At 33.6% G+C, this 15,480-nt stretch overlaps 1 protein-coding gene across 1 annotated transcript; it reads left to right on the forward strand.

Annotated features, from left to right (window-relative positions):
- The first annotated feature begins 12,841 nt into the window (after nucleotides 1-12,841).
- Nucleotides 12,842-15,340, forward strand: LOC146913739 (hypersensitive-induced response protein 1-like). The gene is made up of 5 exons (XM_085720977.1): nucleotides 12,842-13,030; nucleotides 13,119-13,239; nucleotides 13,522-13,613; nucleotides 13,732-13,828; nucleotides 14,979-15,340. Exons 1-5 carry the CDS (start codon nucleotides 12,842-12,844, stop codon nucleotides 15,338-15,340), a joined length of 861 nt encoding a protein of 286 aa, XP_085577103.1.
- The last annotated feature ends 140 nt before the right edge of the window (nucleotides 15,341-15,480 follow it).

Consider the following 15,480-nt stretch of genomic DNA (forward strand, 5'->3'; position numbering starts at 1 on the left):
AAAAGAAATATATTTAGCTTACATTTGAACCATGTATATATCAATTTATTATTAGAATATAAAACCTGAACTTATATTGATCTCAATTTTCCAAAACATCAGGTAATATATGTGAAGCTTACCACAATCTACCTAGAAAATAACCTTTGTGCTAAGTCACCCAGTTATACTGCCATCCTTAGGGAAATCTTCCCAACATTTAAGAGGTATTTGCTTAAGAGTATCTTGGCTCCATCTTTTCTGATAAAACAATAGCTTTGAAGTACCGACTTTTCATATCTATTTGTAAGTTTTATATAGATCTTTGTACGCTCTAGTGTCTCTGTTTTAAGTTGCACTTCAATTAATTTATGCAAAAATGTATGCCAAGACAGACACTCTTGAAGTCCAAATGTATGGATATTAGCCATGAGTTCTTGAGCTTTGTTGAAGGATTTGATTTTGTTCTTATATCACACCTTATCTTATCATGTGATAATCTAACATAAGCCTTAAATCAACCTTTCATTTGCTAGACAGTGTACAAAAATAAAAACAATTACATATTTTTTTTTTGAATCAGCTAAAATTTATTCACGTCGAGTTGTACAAAAAACCGTACCCCTAGCGGATAAAAACAATAAACGCGGGACATACAAAAGGTGCCGCATATATACGGAACACCTACACACCACAGTGCCGAAGAAAAAGGCCTAGCACAACTAACCCAAATAAAATTCTGATGCTAAAATATGCATCCAAGGAAAAAGAAAGCAATGTTACTAACAACCATATAAATGAATACTAACAGAACCTTTCTAAGCCTAGTTGCGCATACAGAAGCCTCAAAATCACCCTCATGAGACACTGAATCAGTGCATCAGACCAGCAGCTAATCACGCCTAACAGCCACCTGCACACAGTGAGGATCATCCATGAAAATAGCAACAGCAAACAAAAATTGAATGAGCATTTTAAGGCATAAAATTAAAATAATAAAAATTGAACCATATCAACAGCCAAAGCTCTACTCCATAAATCAGTTTAAAATTGTCATTGAAATGTTTCAATTACAAAGGTTAGTATTAGCACACATGTCCATGTGTTTGAAACTTAGATCAGTTGCATACATTTATAAACTCTTAAAAGACACAATTTTTCTATCTACACTCTTAAAGAAGAAAGACACATGATTAGAGGCACACTTTAAAATAGTTAGTAAAACATGATAATTGAGGTAAAGGGATATTAACTCATAAAACAAATTCAAATCAATTCAGGTTTAATATGCACTTACATGATTGGAACAACTTCTGGTTGCAAAAAAAAAAAAAAACCAGATGAAAATCCTTTTATGTTAATGAACAACAACAATTATAAATCTTAAGATACTTAATTAATTAAAACTTAAGATACTGAATTAGAGAGGTGTGAATCTTACCATCAGTAAAATAAACTCTACCATTCTTCTTCTCCACTTTCACCTCAAACTTGGAAATATTTATGAACTACCCACGTGGAACGTCCTCGACTTCATCAAGTCACTTTTCACGACCTTGCACACAACAACAGATGAATTAACCGGCAGCCATAATCACTAGGAATTTCAACATCAGTTTAATTAGTAATGAAACAACACAACAACAAAAAACAAATATGACAGAAAAAGTGGCATATAATTAACTAAACAGTTATACGCGTAAATCACCTAATAAGGATGCATTTGCCAAAGTAAAAAGAGTCTGCAACTTGTACAAATATGTATAAAAATGCAATACTACATTCGAGCATGCTCGACAAAAACTACTATGCAATATGAAAAATGCGACACAGCATATAAGCCTTCTGAATGGAGTACAAACTATCGCATCACTATGCTGATGCAAATGCTGCATGTAAGCCATGTATCTGCTAAACCATCAAGAAGTGAAAGAATTTACTAAGGAAAATAGTGCAGCACTTGAGTATTTTAATTCCACAAATTTAATAGACTCCACAAATTTAATAGACGGCTTTTGCTAAATAATGATTGGCATGCATCTCCTTTGCATTGCAGCTTGCTTTAGAAATCACTTAATACCCACCAAATCATCAAATAATTCAATCTGCAGGAGTTAAAACATTGGAACATATTAAATCCTCATAAAAAGCATATATTTTGTATTGCCAACTGACTAAAATTTCTTGGATTCTCACCTTAAATGATGGGGCAGATAAGACCAAGACTATGACCAATGCATAATCAAGTATATAAGAGATTTTGTACAAATGAGTTTCCTACAAATGCAACAAAGAAGTATATCAGATGTATTGTACATGAGTTTCCTACAAACACAACAAAGTATAAAATAGATTCATCCATAGACTTGGCGATTAAGAGAGGAAAAAAATACAAAGACTCATCATAACATAGTTCATCAACCAACATCTTTAAATATCATGAATGGTGAAATAGCTATGTATGTTGAGATAGTACTCCACCCTCATAAAAGGCCACGAAAGTTAAAAAAACACACTCATAATATAACAATCATACATACATATTAGCATAACTGAAAAGAGAAACTGAAAGTCACCAAAAACATATCCCATTAATTCTACAAAATAAAACCCATAATGCAAAACCATACAATATAAAAAAAATCAGTAAAACTTAAATGGCAAAGGAATTCCAGTTTGCATTCCTTCTTCATGTATGCTAAATTGTTATCTTCCTTCTAATCTTGAGTATTTTTCTTTTGTGCTTCCTCCTTAATTTACTAATTTAATCTACAAACAGTGCCTAAGATTGTTCATATAGCAAATTTTACATCTGGAAGTTGACTACAGGGGTCATCAAGTCCATATTTATTGCAAACCTTTTATAGAACCTTGTAGTGCAACTTCAATAATTTCAATCTTTATCTTCACAAACCAAAACAAAGTATAAAGGATAAATCAATCAATTTTATTAGCTTTACCTTGTATGGACTTATTATTGAGTATAGCATACAAATACACAATTAATTGAATAATAACTACTAAATTTACGTTGTATATACTTATTTCCCTTCTTTAAGCCCCATAATATCCATTTAAATTAAGGAGTCCCTGAGAACCAAAGTCACATTTTCAACATATCATTGATTCAACTTTCAAATATATGTCCTATAACTTAAACCAGAGCAAAATCGTAAAGAATGCATTTACAAAAAATAAATTGAAATGAATCCTTAACACCCGAGAGTTGTTTCTTCAAAAAATTCAAAACTTTGACAAAATCAAATAAAAACTTAAACTAAAAAAAGACATTGGTTTCTTACATAGTGGCAAGGTCAAAAGCCTTTTTTCCTCTGATTCTACCTGCACCTGCACAACACAACAACCAGGAAGAACAAAAACCAAAAATAAAATACAAAAAACCCTAAAATTAGAAATGGTGAAAGGAAGAAGAAATCAAACCTATAACAATTATCATAAGAGAAAGTAGCGACTGACAGACGCCATCAAAGGAAATAGTAGTGGAAATGAGATGCTGAGATAGATCGCAAAAGAAGATGAAAGCAGTGGGGGAAAGAGAGGAAAGCATGCATACCAGGGAGAAGAGAGAAACGAACATGGGTGTAGCTTGGCCGGAGGGGATGGCGCAATCGTGAGAGAGAGGGAGGGAGTTTGAGTTTTGTTGCGGATTCGATGAAAAACTCACACCAATAACAACTTGATGTGTGGAGCAAGGGATAATTAAGCAACCAAAATCAAAGTGTATGGAACAATTAACACAAGCCAAAAGTAGAAAACAACAGCGAGAAAAAAGGAAGAGAGAACACAAAGAATCTGTTTACCCAGTTCGGTCCAAATTGACCTAGTCTGGGGGAGAGAGCAGCCCTCCGTTCCACTATATGATGAGTAACGTTACAAAAGAGATTTCAATGGGTTACAAGAATAAGTCTCCCGCCTAATTCTACCCAAATCCCAGCCTCTTCCCGTAACCAAGAGACTCAATCCTAATAGTGTTTCCCAAGGTGAATCAACCTTCAAACCCTAGTTTGTTGCCAAGAGACAAACTCTATACAAACCCTAGTTTGATTTCTAAACCCTTGTTTCAGCCCCCTCTATCTCTCAAAATAGTCTGATACAAGGCCTATATTTATAGTAAAAGAAACTCCCATAAAATTGTAACAAATCTGGCCCAAAAATACGTTTCTGAAAAATAACAGCACGCGAAATCGGCCACCGATTTTTCCCAATCGGCCACCGATTTTTCCCGAACAGAAAGCCTCCCAAAAGGCAGCCAAAATCGGCCACCGATTTTCCAAATCGGCCACCGATTTGTACTTTCAGCAAACATCAATTTTGGCCTCCAAACTCCAATTTTGAGTCACTTTCACAACAATCTCCACCTTGACTCCAAATTAGTGATGATGCCCATTTAACATCAACACCTTGCTGCTCTTTCCCTTGCTTCCCACTACGCCGAGTAGCTCCACAAGTTTACACCTTAATCTCTTCAATCATCGGAATGCCTTCCGCCCCTTTGAAGATCCTTGTGCCCAAACTACTCAAGGAATTTTAGGTAGTTCCACAAGTACACACCTTAACCTCTTCAGCCATCGGAATGTCTTCCGCCTTCTCGAAGATCCTTGTATCCAAACTACACTAGGAATTTCAGGTAGTTCTACAAGACTACACCATACCTCTTCAATACGAGACATCTCCCGCTTCCTTGAAGATCACCTTGCATCCAATCACCCTTGGACTTTTAGGGTAATTCCACAAACCGTGCTATACATTCTTCAACCTCCGGAATGCCTTCCGTCTTCATGAAGAAAACCCTTGCTCACCACTAGAGCATAGCACCCAAGGTCCTCCATAGTCGTACCACTCCCGGTGTGTTCAACTCCACCTAAAGCTGAGCTTCCAACCTCTCAACTAGCAAATGAGTACATCCCACTATGTCTTCCTTGAACCTCCACCTCAACCGGTAGATCATGAGTATTCTTACCACCGCCTCTCCAGGCTGATGTTGAGTGTTTAACGTCTCTCCAGACGATCACCGCCCCACTAAGCATCAATACCAAGGTGACCAACATCACCTTCATCCTCCAAACAACACCACACCATCAGAGCACCTGCATCCTCATAACCCTCAGTGACAATTTGTGCGGAGTTACCATTAATCTCCGGACAATCCTTCTTGAAGTGACCCATCTTGTTACACTTAAAGCATTTAAACTTTGTCTTGTTACTACTTTTTCCCCGGTTACCTCTACCTCCACCATTCCCTCTTGAAACACTTAGGCCTTCCCCGTTTTCATCAACTCTCAAGTCCTTCGACTTAGTCAACTCCTTGGTTCTCAAAGCTGCTTGAACTTCTTCCAAGGTAACAGTGCCTTCTTTTCCATAGAGCATGGTATCTTTAAACGATTCAAAAGATCTAGGTAGAGCACACAACAAGAGTATAGCTTTATCTTCATCCTCAAGATTCACCTCAATATTCTCCAAGTCATCAAGGATTTTGTTGAACTCCGTAAGTTGCTCCATGATGGCCTTTGACTCCACCATCTTGAATGAGTAGAGTTGTTGCTTTAGGAATTGCCGATGAGCCAAAGACTTTGTCATATACAAAGATTCCAACTTTGCCCACATCGATGCCGCGGTTGGTTCCTTTGCTACTTCTCTCAAAACTTTATCTCCGAGGCACAAGACAATGGCACTCCTGGCCTTGTCCACCATCTCGGTCTTCTCCGCTCGTGTCATGGTGACCGGTAACGGACCTTCACCCTTCAAAGCTTTCTCACACTTCTGTTGTATTAACACCGCTTCCATCTTTACCTTCCATAACCCAAAATCGTTATCGCCGGTAAACTTCTCAATATCCCACTTTGAACCCATGATACTTGATTATCCTTTGACCTTTGCCCCACGGTGGGCGCCAATTGTTGCGGATTCGATGAAAAACTCACACCAATAACAACTTGATGTGTGGAGCAAGGGATAATTAAGCAACCAAAATCAAAGTGTATGGAACAATTAACACAAGCCAAAAGTAGAAAACAACAGCGAGAAAAAAGGAAGAGAGAACACAAAGAATCTGTTTACCCAGTTCGGTCCAAATTGACCTAGTCTGGGGGAGAGAGCAGCCCTCCGTTCCACTATATGATGAGTAACGTTACAAAAGAGATTTCAATGGGTTACAAGAATAAGTCTCCCGCCTAATTCTACCCAAATCCCAGCCTCTTCCCGTAACCAAGAGACTCAATCCTAATAGTGTTTCCCAAGGTGAATCAACCTTCAAACCCTAGTTTGTTGCCAAGAGACAAACTCTATACAAACCCTAGTTTGATTTCTAAACCCTTGTTTCAGCCCCCTCTATCTCTCAAAATAGTCTGATACAAGGCCTATATTTATAGTAAAAGAAACTCCCATAAAATTGTAACAAATCTGGCCCAAAAATACGTTTCTGAAAAATAACAGCACGCGAAATCGGCCACCGATTTTTCCCAATCGGCCACCGATTTTTCCCGAACAGAAAGCCTCCCAAAAGGCAGCCAAAATCGGCCACCGATTTTCCAAATCGGCCACCGATTTGTACTTTCAGCAAACATCAATTTTGGCCTCCAAACTCCAATTTTGAGTCACTTTCACAACAAGTTTGTTAAGGGAGAACTGGAAATACGTTGCGAGAAGAGGAAGAAGAAAGTAGTCGTATCAGGAGAGAGAGAAAGAGAGGGGAGTTTGAGTTCTAGTATGAGAGAGATGATATCAATTAATGATTTGTTTTTTTTTTTTTATGTTTATCTGTTTAGTAGGTTGTGATCAGAATTATTGATAATAGGAGTGATTTGTTTTTTTTTTTTTTTTATGTTTATCTGTTTAGTAGGTCGTGATCAAAATTATTGTTTTTTTTATGTTTATCTATTTAATAGGAGTGATCTGTTTTTTCAAAAAAAATAGGAGCGATCTGTTTTAGGTTATAGTTATTTCGGAAAAATAGGGCTATAGTTGTTTCGGAAAAATAGGGTTATAGTTGTTTCGGTATTAAGCTTTGGCTTAGGGTCAAAACAGGAAATTTAATCCCTAGGGTTTAGGTTAAAATTAGGGCTAACATTAGCTTGCGAGTTAACTTTTATAGATAAATAGATAGATTGATAACAAATTTCGGATATGGCCAAAATCATAAATAAGGATTCGGCTGACCAAAACTATAGCAAAACAAATTTCGGATTTAAGTGAATTGATAACAAATTTCGGATATGGACAAAATTATAAATAAGGATTCGGCTGGCCAAAACTATAGCAAAATTTTTTTTGGATTTAAGTGAATTGAAAACAAATTTCGGATATGGCCAAAATTATAGCACACTTGATAACAAAATTCGGCTGGCATTAATTAAGTAAGATGATCAATGGCTAAAATTGAATGACGCCTAAATGTGCAAGATCCAATGACTCAGAAAAGTGGAGGGAGAAATGGGGGGAAAATATTAGGGTTAGAAATAGCTGTAGGGGTTAAGCTTTATTATATACTAGTATTTGGACCCGTGCGATGCACGGGAAGTTGATTATGTCATTAACTAATTAATGTGGTAGTTTACAATGAAATGAAATAATAGTTATTGTACAAAAAATAATAGTTATTGTTAATTCATGAATTGATACTTCCAAAAGACGACGACGACAACAACCAAACATTATCCCACTATGTGGGGTTGACTACATGGATTGAAATATGCCATATTGTTCTATCACAAACCATATTTAGATTCAACTTATTAATCTATAAATCTTTCCTCATAGTTTCTGTTATAGTTCTTCGAGGTCTTCGTATACCTCTTGTAATATGACTATTCTCTATTTGATTTACTCTTCTTACTACATAATCTACAGGTTTTCACTCTACATGTCGAAACCACTTAAACCTATTTTCCACAGTATTTTTTTTTTGAGCAACACAATATTTATATTATAGGTGCTACCCCAATTATCCTATAATGTTGTAATTTCTAATCTTATCCCATCTAGTTTTTCCACACATCCAACACAACATTCCCATCTCCGCACACTTACTTTATTCTCATGTTGGTTCTTAACTGTCAATACTCTGCTTCATAAAACATCGTTTTTCTGACAACTGTCAGGTATTTTTTTCACTTCAACTTAAACGACACGTTTGTATCACAAAAAACATCTGAGACTCTTCTCCATTTCAATCATCCAACTTGAATACAATGATTTCCGTATGTTTTTATTTCTCCGTCCTTTTGTCCTATGAACCCAATATTTTTTGTTGAAAGAATGAACCCCAGAATATTTAAACTGTGTAACTTGTATGATATGATCTCCAACTTTCATCTCTAATGTCGAACTACTTCGTCTTTTCCTAAATTTACATTACATATACTATGTCTTACTTCTACTCAAACGAAAGTCTTACGCTTCTAAGATTTGTCTTCAAGTCTTCAACATCTCATTCTATTCATCCCTCGACTCTCCAATTAAGACTACATCATCAACAAAAATCATACAACTTGGTGCTAGCTATTGGATGTGTTTCATAAATACATCCAAAACCAATGTAAATAGATAAGGGATTAGGGTTGACTCATGGTCATATTCTTGTTATGAAAAATCATTGATAGGGATTAGGGTTAACCCTTTGGTCCAACCCTTGTTATGAAAAAATCATTGATGATGCTTCCAAAAGACAAATAATAAAATTCCTGAAGTACATTAGACTTCAACAACATTTTCGACTCCAAAAACATGTCTAAGAGACTTAAGAACTTTTATAAATAAGATACGCGATCATTTTCTAAAAAAATAGAAAAACATCAAAAAATTATGAAGTAAATATGGAACAACTTTTTTGACTCCAAAAAGTTGTCTAAGAGACTTAAGAACTTTTATCAATATGATACACGATCATTTCCTAAAAAAATAGAAAAACAGCAAAAAATAATTAGGAAGGAAATGTGGAACAACTTTTTTGGTTCCAAAAAGTTATCTAAGAGACTTAAGAACTTTTATCAATAAGATAAATAAGATACAGGATCATTTTCTAAAAATATAAATAAACAGCAAAAAATTAGGAAGGAAAAGTGAAACAACATTTTTGGCTCCAAAAAGTTGTCTAAGAGACTCAAGACCTTTTATAAATAAGATAAGATACGTGATCATTTTCTAAAAAAATAGAAAAACATAAAAAATTATGAAGTAAATATGGAACAACTTTTTTGACTCTAAAAAGTTGTCTAAGAGACTTAAGAACTTTTATCAATATGATACACGATCATTTCCTAAAAAAATAGAAAAACAGCAAAAAATAATTAGGAAAGAAATGTGGAACAACTTTTTCGGTTCCAAAAAGTTGTCTAAGAGACTTAAGAACTTTTATCAATAAGATAAATAAGATACAGGATCATTTTCTAAAAATATAAATAAACAACAAAAAATTAGGATGGAAAAGTGAAACAACATTTTTGGCTCCAAAAAGTTGTCCAAAAGACTTAAGACCTTTTATAAATAAGATATGATACACGATCATTCCCTAAAAAAATAGAAAAACAGCAAAAAATAATTAGGAAAGAAATGTGGAACAACTTTTTCGGTTCCAAAAAGTTGTCTAAGAGACTTAAGAACTTTTATCAATAAGATAAATAAGATACAGGATCATTTTCTAAAAATATAAATAAACAACAAAAAATTAGGATGGAAAAGTGAAACAACATTTTTGGCTCCAAAAAGTTGTCCAAAAGACTTAAGACCTTTTATAAATAAGATAAGAACTTTTATCAATAAGATAAATAAGATACAGGATCATTTTCTAAAAATATAAATAAACAACAAAAAATTAGGATGGAAAAGTGAAACAACATTTTTGGCTCCAAAAAGTTGTCCAAAAGACTTAAGACCTTTTATAAATAAGATATATATAAGATATATAAGATATAAGATGAACGGTTTTTTTTTTGAAATTTTGATTAAAAGTTAAAATATAAATGCCTTTTCCTTTTAAATTATAACAAATCAAACTAACCATGATTATCTATTTCAATGACAGTAACAATATAACACAAAAATATACTCCCTCTGTTCCTTTTTAAGTGTCGTTTTAGGGTTAATTTTTCGTTCCTGTTTAACTGTCGTTTTGGTATTTTAAGGGTGTGATTTGTCAATTATACCCTTTGTCAATTACTCTTATATTTTTCAATAAAACTAATTAATGTTATATATTTCGAAAATTAAAGTTTGTTTTTTAAACAAAGTTTGTTTGTTTTTTTTTTAAAACAAAATTTGTTTCTTGTTATATTGAAATTTAAACAAAATTTTGTTACCTATGATAATGGTATCATTGATGCTCTCTTATGTCTCCTCTTCTAAGTTATCTTCATATGACTCCTCATAATCAAATATAGGTTGGTTTGTTAATGATGTTTCAACAAGGAGTAAATCTTAACTTTCAAATATATGTCACACAGTGTGAATCTAACATTGGTTTAGGTCATAATTGTAGCCTTAATTTTTATTAAAGGAGTTGGAGGAAAGTTAATTTTTTCTTAGCTTTTGATTAAAGTGAAGTTGGAATAATTTTGATATAGACTTAAAATAATTAAAGATATATGCACAATATTTAGAAAATTGAAAATTGTTTGTTATGAAAAAAAGATAAAGCGCGCAAATAAATAGAAATTTGTTGGAGAAAGAGAGTAGTAACTAACAATCGTTTGTTACATATTGAATTTATTGGAAAGATAAAGTGTGCAAAAAAATAGAAAATTATTAGTGAATTAAAATGAGGGTATAATAGAAAGAAAAAAAAATGCAAAAATACGCTTTGCTATTTTTGTATTAAAATTCTATTCATTATATATGCTATTTGTAGCGAAAATTGAGGGTAAATTTCAAAAGAGAAAAAACCTGTCAAAACAGACAAAACATGTTTTTTTTATCTATATTTATACTATATATAAAGAAAATAACATGTTTTGGCTTTTTGGGATGATTTTTATCTTTCCAAAATTACCCTCAACTTTCAATACGAATAACACATATAACAAATAAATAAAAGTAAATTCAAATATTAAAATAAAAGTGTAACAAACTATCTCTCAAAAAAAAAAAAAAGTGTAACAAGCTAGATGAGTATATCTATACTTACTTTTTCATTATCTCAATTATACCATTTAACAACTTTTTTTATATTAAAGATTTTTTTTTTTTATAATAAAGATTGTTGTTGGTGTCATTAACAAAAATAAAAATTTAAATTATATATTTTTGTTACATTGTTGGTGTCATTGAAATTAAGGATGGCAAAATGGGTTGGACCCGCAGGGTTAACCCATTTAACCCGCCATTTTTAGCGGGGTGGGTTGAGATTTTGAACCCGCTACAAGTAGGGTGCCCGCTCCGCCTAACCCGCTAAAAAGCGGAGCGGTGACAGGGCACGGCGTGTTGGCCCGTTGATATGTCAAAAAGAAACTCTCTTTTTTACTTCTTGTTATTTTCAAGTCACAATAAATTTTCAAATTGTCACCTCCATATAGTGTGAGAAAAAATTCAATTAATTTTATCTCTTTTGTTTTATGATTATAGCATTTGTATTTGGAACAATTAGATAATTGATAACTCATGCAGTTTTTATTTTCAATGTCTTATTGATTTATTATAGAACTTTATAGAAGATGTAATTTATATGTTTGAATAATTATAGAACTTTAGATGATGTAATTTATATGTTTGAATAATTATTTTCATATTTTTAGTGGAGCCAATAGATATATATTTAGATTTTTTTTAACTTGACTTTAAATTTATATATTTTTACATTGTTTATGTGAAGATTTTAATTAATATTTTTTTAAAAAAACATTGACGGGTCAACCCGCCGGTCCGCCATAAAACGGGGCGGGGTGAGATTTCCAACCCTATTTCTCTAGTTGGTCTGCCCTGCTCCTCCCCTTTTTAGACTGGTGACGGGGCGAGGCTAGACGGGACATGTTGGACCTTTTTGCTATCTCTAATTGAAATAGATAATCATGGTTAGTTTGGTTTGTTATAATTTTAAAGAAACAAACAAAACTAACATGATTATCTATTTCAATGACACCAATATAACAAATATAACAGAAATTATTTAAGGGAAATCAACCCATAACTAATTTTTAGGAGATTTCCCCTTTTTGTCCTTATATCCACAAGCGTAGCTTCTCATAGAAGTTAGGGTTTTTTACGCTAATATTTCCCTTCTTATCTTTTCCTTCTAGATTTTCTAGAAACAGTTTTTTTTTTTTTTTAAGGAAGAAACAAGTTAGAAATTTAAAATATTTGTTTGTCTCTTTTATCTTTTCTTTACAAAAACGACGTATTAAAAAAATACATGGATTCATTGATAAATAAAAAAAAAAAGATATTGAAAAAACAAAAACAAAACAAAACAAATTTTTATATATATAAAAAAAGATATAGATTCAAAATAACAAAAACAAAACAAATTTTCATAAAAAAAGGAAGGAAAATTTCTAAATACTCTCTATCGTGTATATATAGGAAGCCCTTATTATTAATAGCTCGCACCAACTTGAATAAATAAAAAGTTTTAGTCTCTCTCTCGCTTCAACTGCAAGGTACAATTTTCTCTTAAACATCGTTCATGTGATCAAATTTGTTTATTTTTTATTTTATTTTTTTATGATGAGTTTTGAACCTAAAAGTGTGAGTTTATTTTGTGTATTATTTGATGTTTTTGTTATGTAAGTGGTTTTAGAACTTTTGAAATTTAAAAAGAATGGTGGATGCAATTGCATTATCTACCATAAACCCTAAATAATCATACGGTATAATCTAATTAATAAGTAATGATATTCCATTGCAGAATTGGAAAATGGGGCAAGCTTTGGGATGCTACCAAGTATTACAGTCCAATGTTGCTATCAAAGAACACTTTGGAAAATTTGCTGATGTTTTGCAACCTGGATGCCATTGTTTGCCTTGGTGTCTAGGTTACCAGATAGCTGGTTGGTTGTCGCTTCGTGTCCAGCAACTTGACATTGAATGCGAGACAAAAACCAAGGTTTGTGACTCTTCGTTTATTAAACCGCGCCTATTCTGCTTCATGATTCTATTATTTTGTATCTGACTGTCATGAATTTGTTTGTTAGGATAATGTCTTTGTGAATGTGGTTGCGTCTGTACAATACCGCGTTGTGGCTGAGAAAGCGCCTGATGCATTTTATAGGCTCACCAACACAAGGGAACAGATCCAATCATATGTTTTTGATGGTATAAGGAGTGATTTTTTGCTTCATTCTATATTACTTTGTTTTCAAATTAAATTATATGAAATGTCAAGGTGAAATCGGTTTAAACATGCATCCAATGATGTGTTACTATGTGAGTATGCCAAGTTACACTCATTAACAATGTGTAACACATAATTGGATGCATGTGTAAACATGTTTACACTAACAATGTATATTAGTTTTATTATTTTGTCTTATACCATAATTGATAATCTAGTTGTTTGCTTCTTAAGCTTACGATATTTTGCATTTTTATTTTCAGTTTTAAGGGCCAGTGTGCCAAAGTTGGAACTGGATGCTGTCTTTGAGCAGAAGAATGACATAGCAAAGGCTATTGAAGAGGAGCTTGAGAAGGTGTTTATTCTTTTTTTTTTCGGCTTTCATCTTTATATATAAAATGTTTCTTCGGTAGATCATCATTGAAGGTTGTAATCATCCTCATTAACTAGTTCGTTTAACCATAATGTTTTAGGTGATGTCGATGTACGGATATCAGATAGTCCAGACTCTCATTGTTGATATTGAGCCTGATGTTAAAGTTAAGAGAGCTATGAACGAGATCAATGCAGGTAATATATCCGAGTTCCTCAACCAAAAACATTTTTCTTAGCATTGTCAAATGGCGTCATGGAATTTCACAAACAACTATTTTCCGCAAATTACACCCTATAGCTTGTTTTTGTGTTGGTTTTGTGTATAAGTATGTTGGCACATTGGTTTAGTTAGTACTTATGTTCGTGGTCCGCTATTTGGTACAAAATGTTGTCAAACATTAGTTATAGACATAGTGGCACTATCGCGTAGGGGTGTTCAAAACCGAACCAACCCAATAGAAAAACCGCAAACCAAACCCATCCAAACCAAAACCGCAAAAAACTGCACTTGGTTCGGATGAATTCGGATGACTTTTGCACTGAACCGCGCGGTTCGGTTCGGTTTGCGGTTTGCATCTCAGCAACCGACCCAAACCAAACCAAACCGCAAGAATAATGAATATTACTTAAATATGCACTGGCCCAATTACATAGCTCAAGAATAATCTCTTTTGATTCGATTTTTCTATCGTTGCACCATCAGGTTCGATTATAATTCTTTTCCATCTCTTTCAATTCATTTCCAGTGATGAATTTGTTTTCTTTACTTCCCAATAATTTGTTTCATGCTTATGTTTCTTCTTAATTTTACATATTTTGATATAAGTTTTACCTAATATTTTATCATATAAACATCAAAATAAAATGTCCTATGTTTATTTTGTAACAAGTTGGCAATATTAGAGTTAATGTAATATTTTTTTATCCCGCGATAAACCGCACAAACCGAACCAATCCAATCCAAACCGCACTGGTTTGGTTTGGTTTGGTTTGGATGACTTTTTAAAAATCAACCGAACCAACCCAAACCGCATGCTTTTTTATCTCGCGGTTTGGATGACTTTTTTGCTCAAAACCGAACCAAACCGCACCGCGAACACCCCTACTATCGCGTAGCAGTGTTTGAATTGAACAAACCGCTATTTTCCACAATCCGTGGTTGACAACACTACATTTGACAGAGGATCAACTCAATTTTGACAATGTTCATAGTGAGTCCAAACAAATATATTGGAACAAACTTTCATGTCTTGTAGCATGTTCTGTTTTATGCCTTTTGTGCGTGTAATTTGATTGTCCATAGCAATTACAGTTATATCTGACCTTTTTTCGATTTTGTCAACAGCTGCGAGAATGAGATTGGCTACGAACGAGAAGGCTGAAGCAGAAAAGATACTGCAGATCAAGAAAGCTGAGGGAGAAGCTGAGTCCAAATATCTATCAGGACTCGGTGTAGCACGACAACGTCAAGCCATTGTGGAAGGAATGAGGGACAGCGTGCTCGCGTTCTCCGAGAATGTACCTGGGACAACAGCTAAAGATGTCATGGACATGGTGTTGGTTACACAATACTTTGACACCATGAAGGAAATTGGTGCATCCTCAAAGTGTTCATCTGTGTTCATACCACATGGTCCAGGTGCTGTTAGGGACATTGCAGTGCAGATTAGAGATGGTCTTCTTCAAGGAAATGCTGCAAATTTATAAGTGTTTTTGGAGTTATTATAAATTGTATACATTAAAATGCTTCTTATGTTTGAATGCTTGCATTTTTGTTCTTATACTTGTGTATTTTCCCGGATTTGTCCGAGTTACATATATAATCTTTTTATTCGTGTTATATATCT

Source organism: Medicago sativa, chromosome 6, assembly GCF_051527215.1.
Source record: "Medicago sativa cultivar Bolivia chromosome 6, Bolivia_mono, whole genome shotgun sequence".
Lineage (NCBI taxonomy): Eukaryota > Viridiplantae > Streptophyta > Magnoliopsida > Fabales > Fabaceae > Medicago > Medicago sativa.

Coding starts and splice junctions, on each gene's coding strand:
- LOC146913739 (XM_085720977.1), top strand. CDS start 12,842: ATGGGGCAAGCTTTGGGATGCTACCAAGTATTACAGTCCAATGTTGCT. Junction 13,031..13,118: donor AATGCGAGACAAAAACCAAG/GTTTGTGACTCT, acceptor TTTGTTTGTTAG/GATAATGTCTTTGTGAATGT. Junction 13,829..14,978: donor TATGAACGAGATCAATGCAG/GTAATATATCCG, acceptor TTTTGTCAACAG/CTGCGAGAATGAGATTGGCT.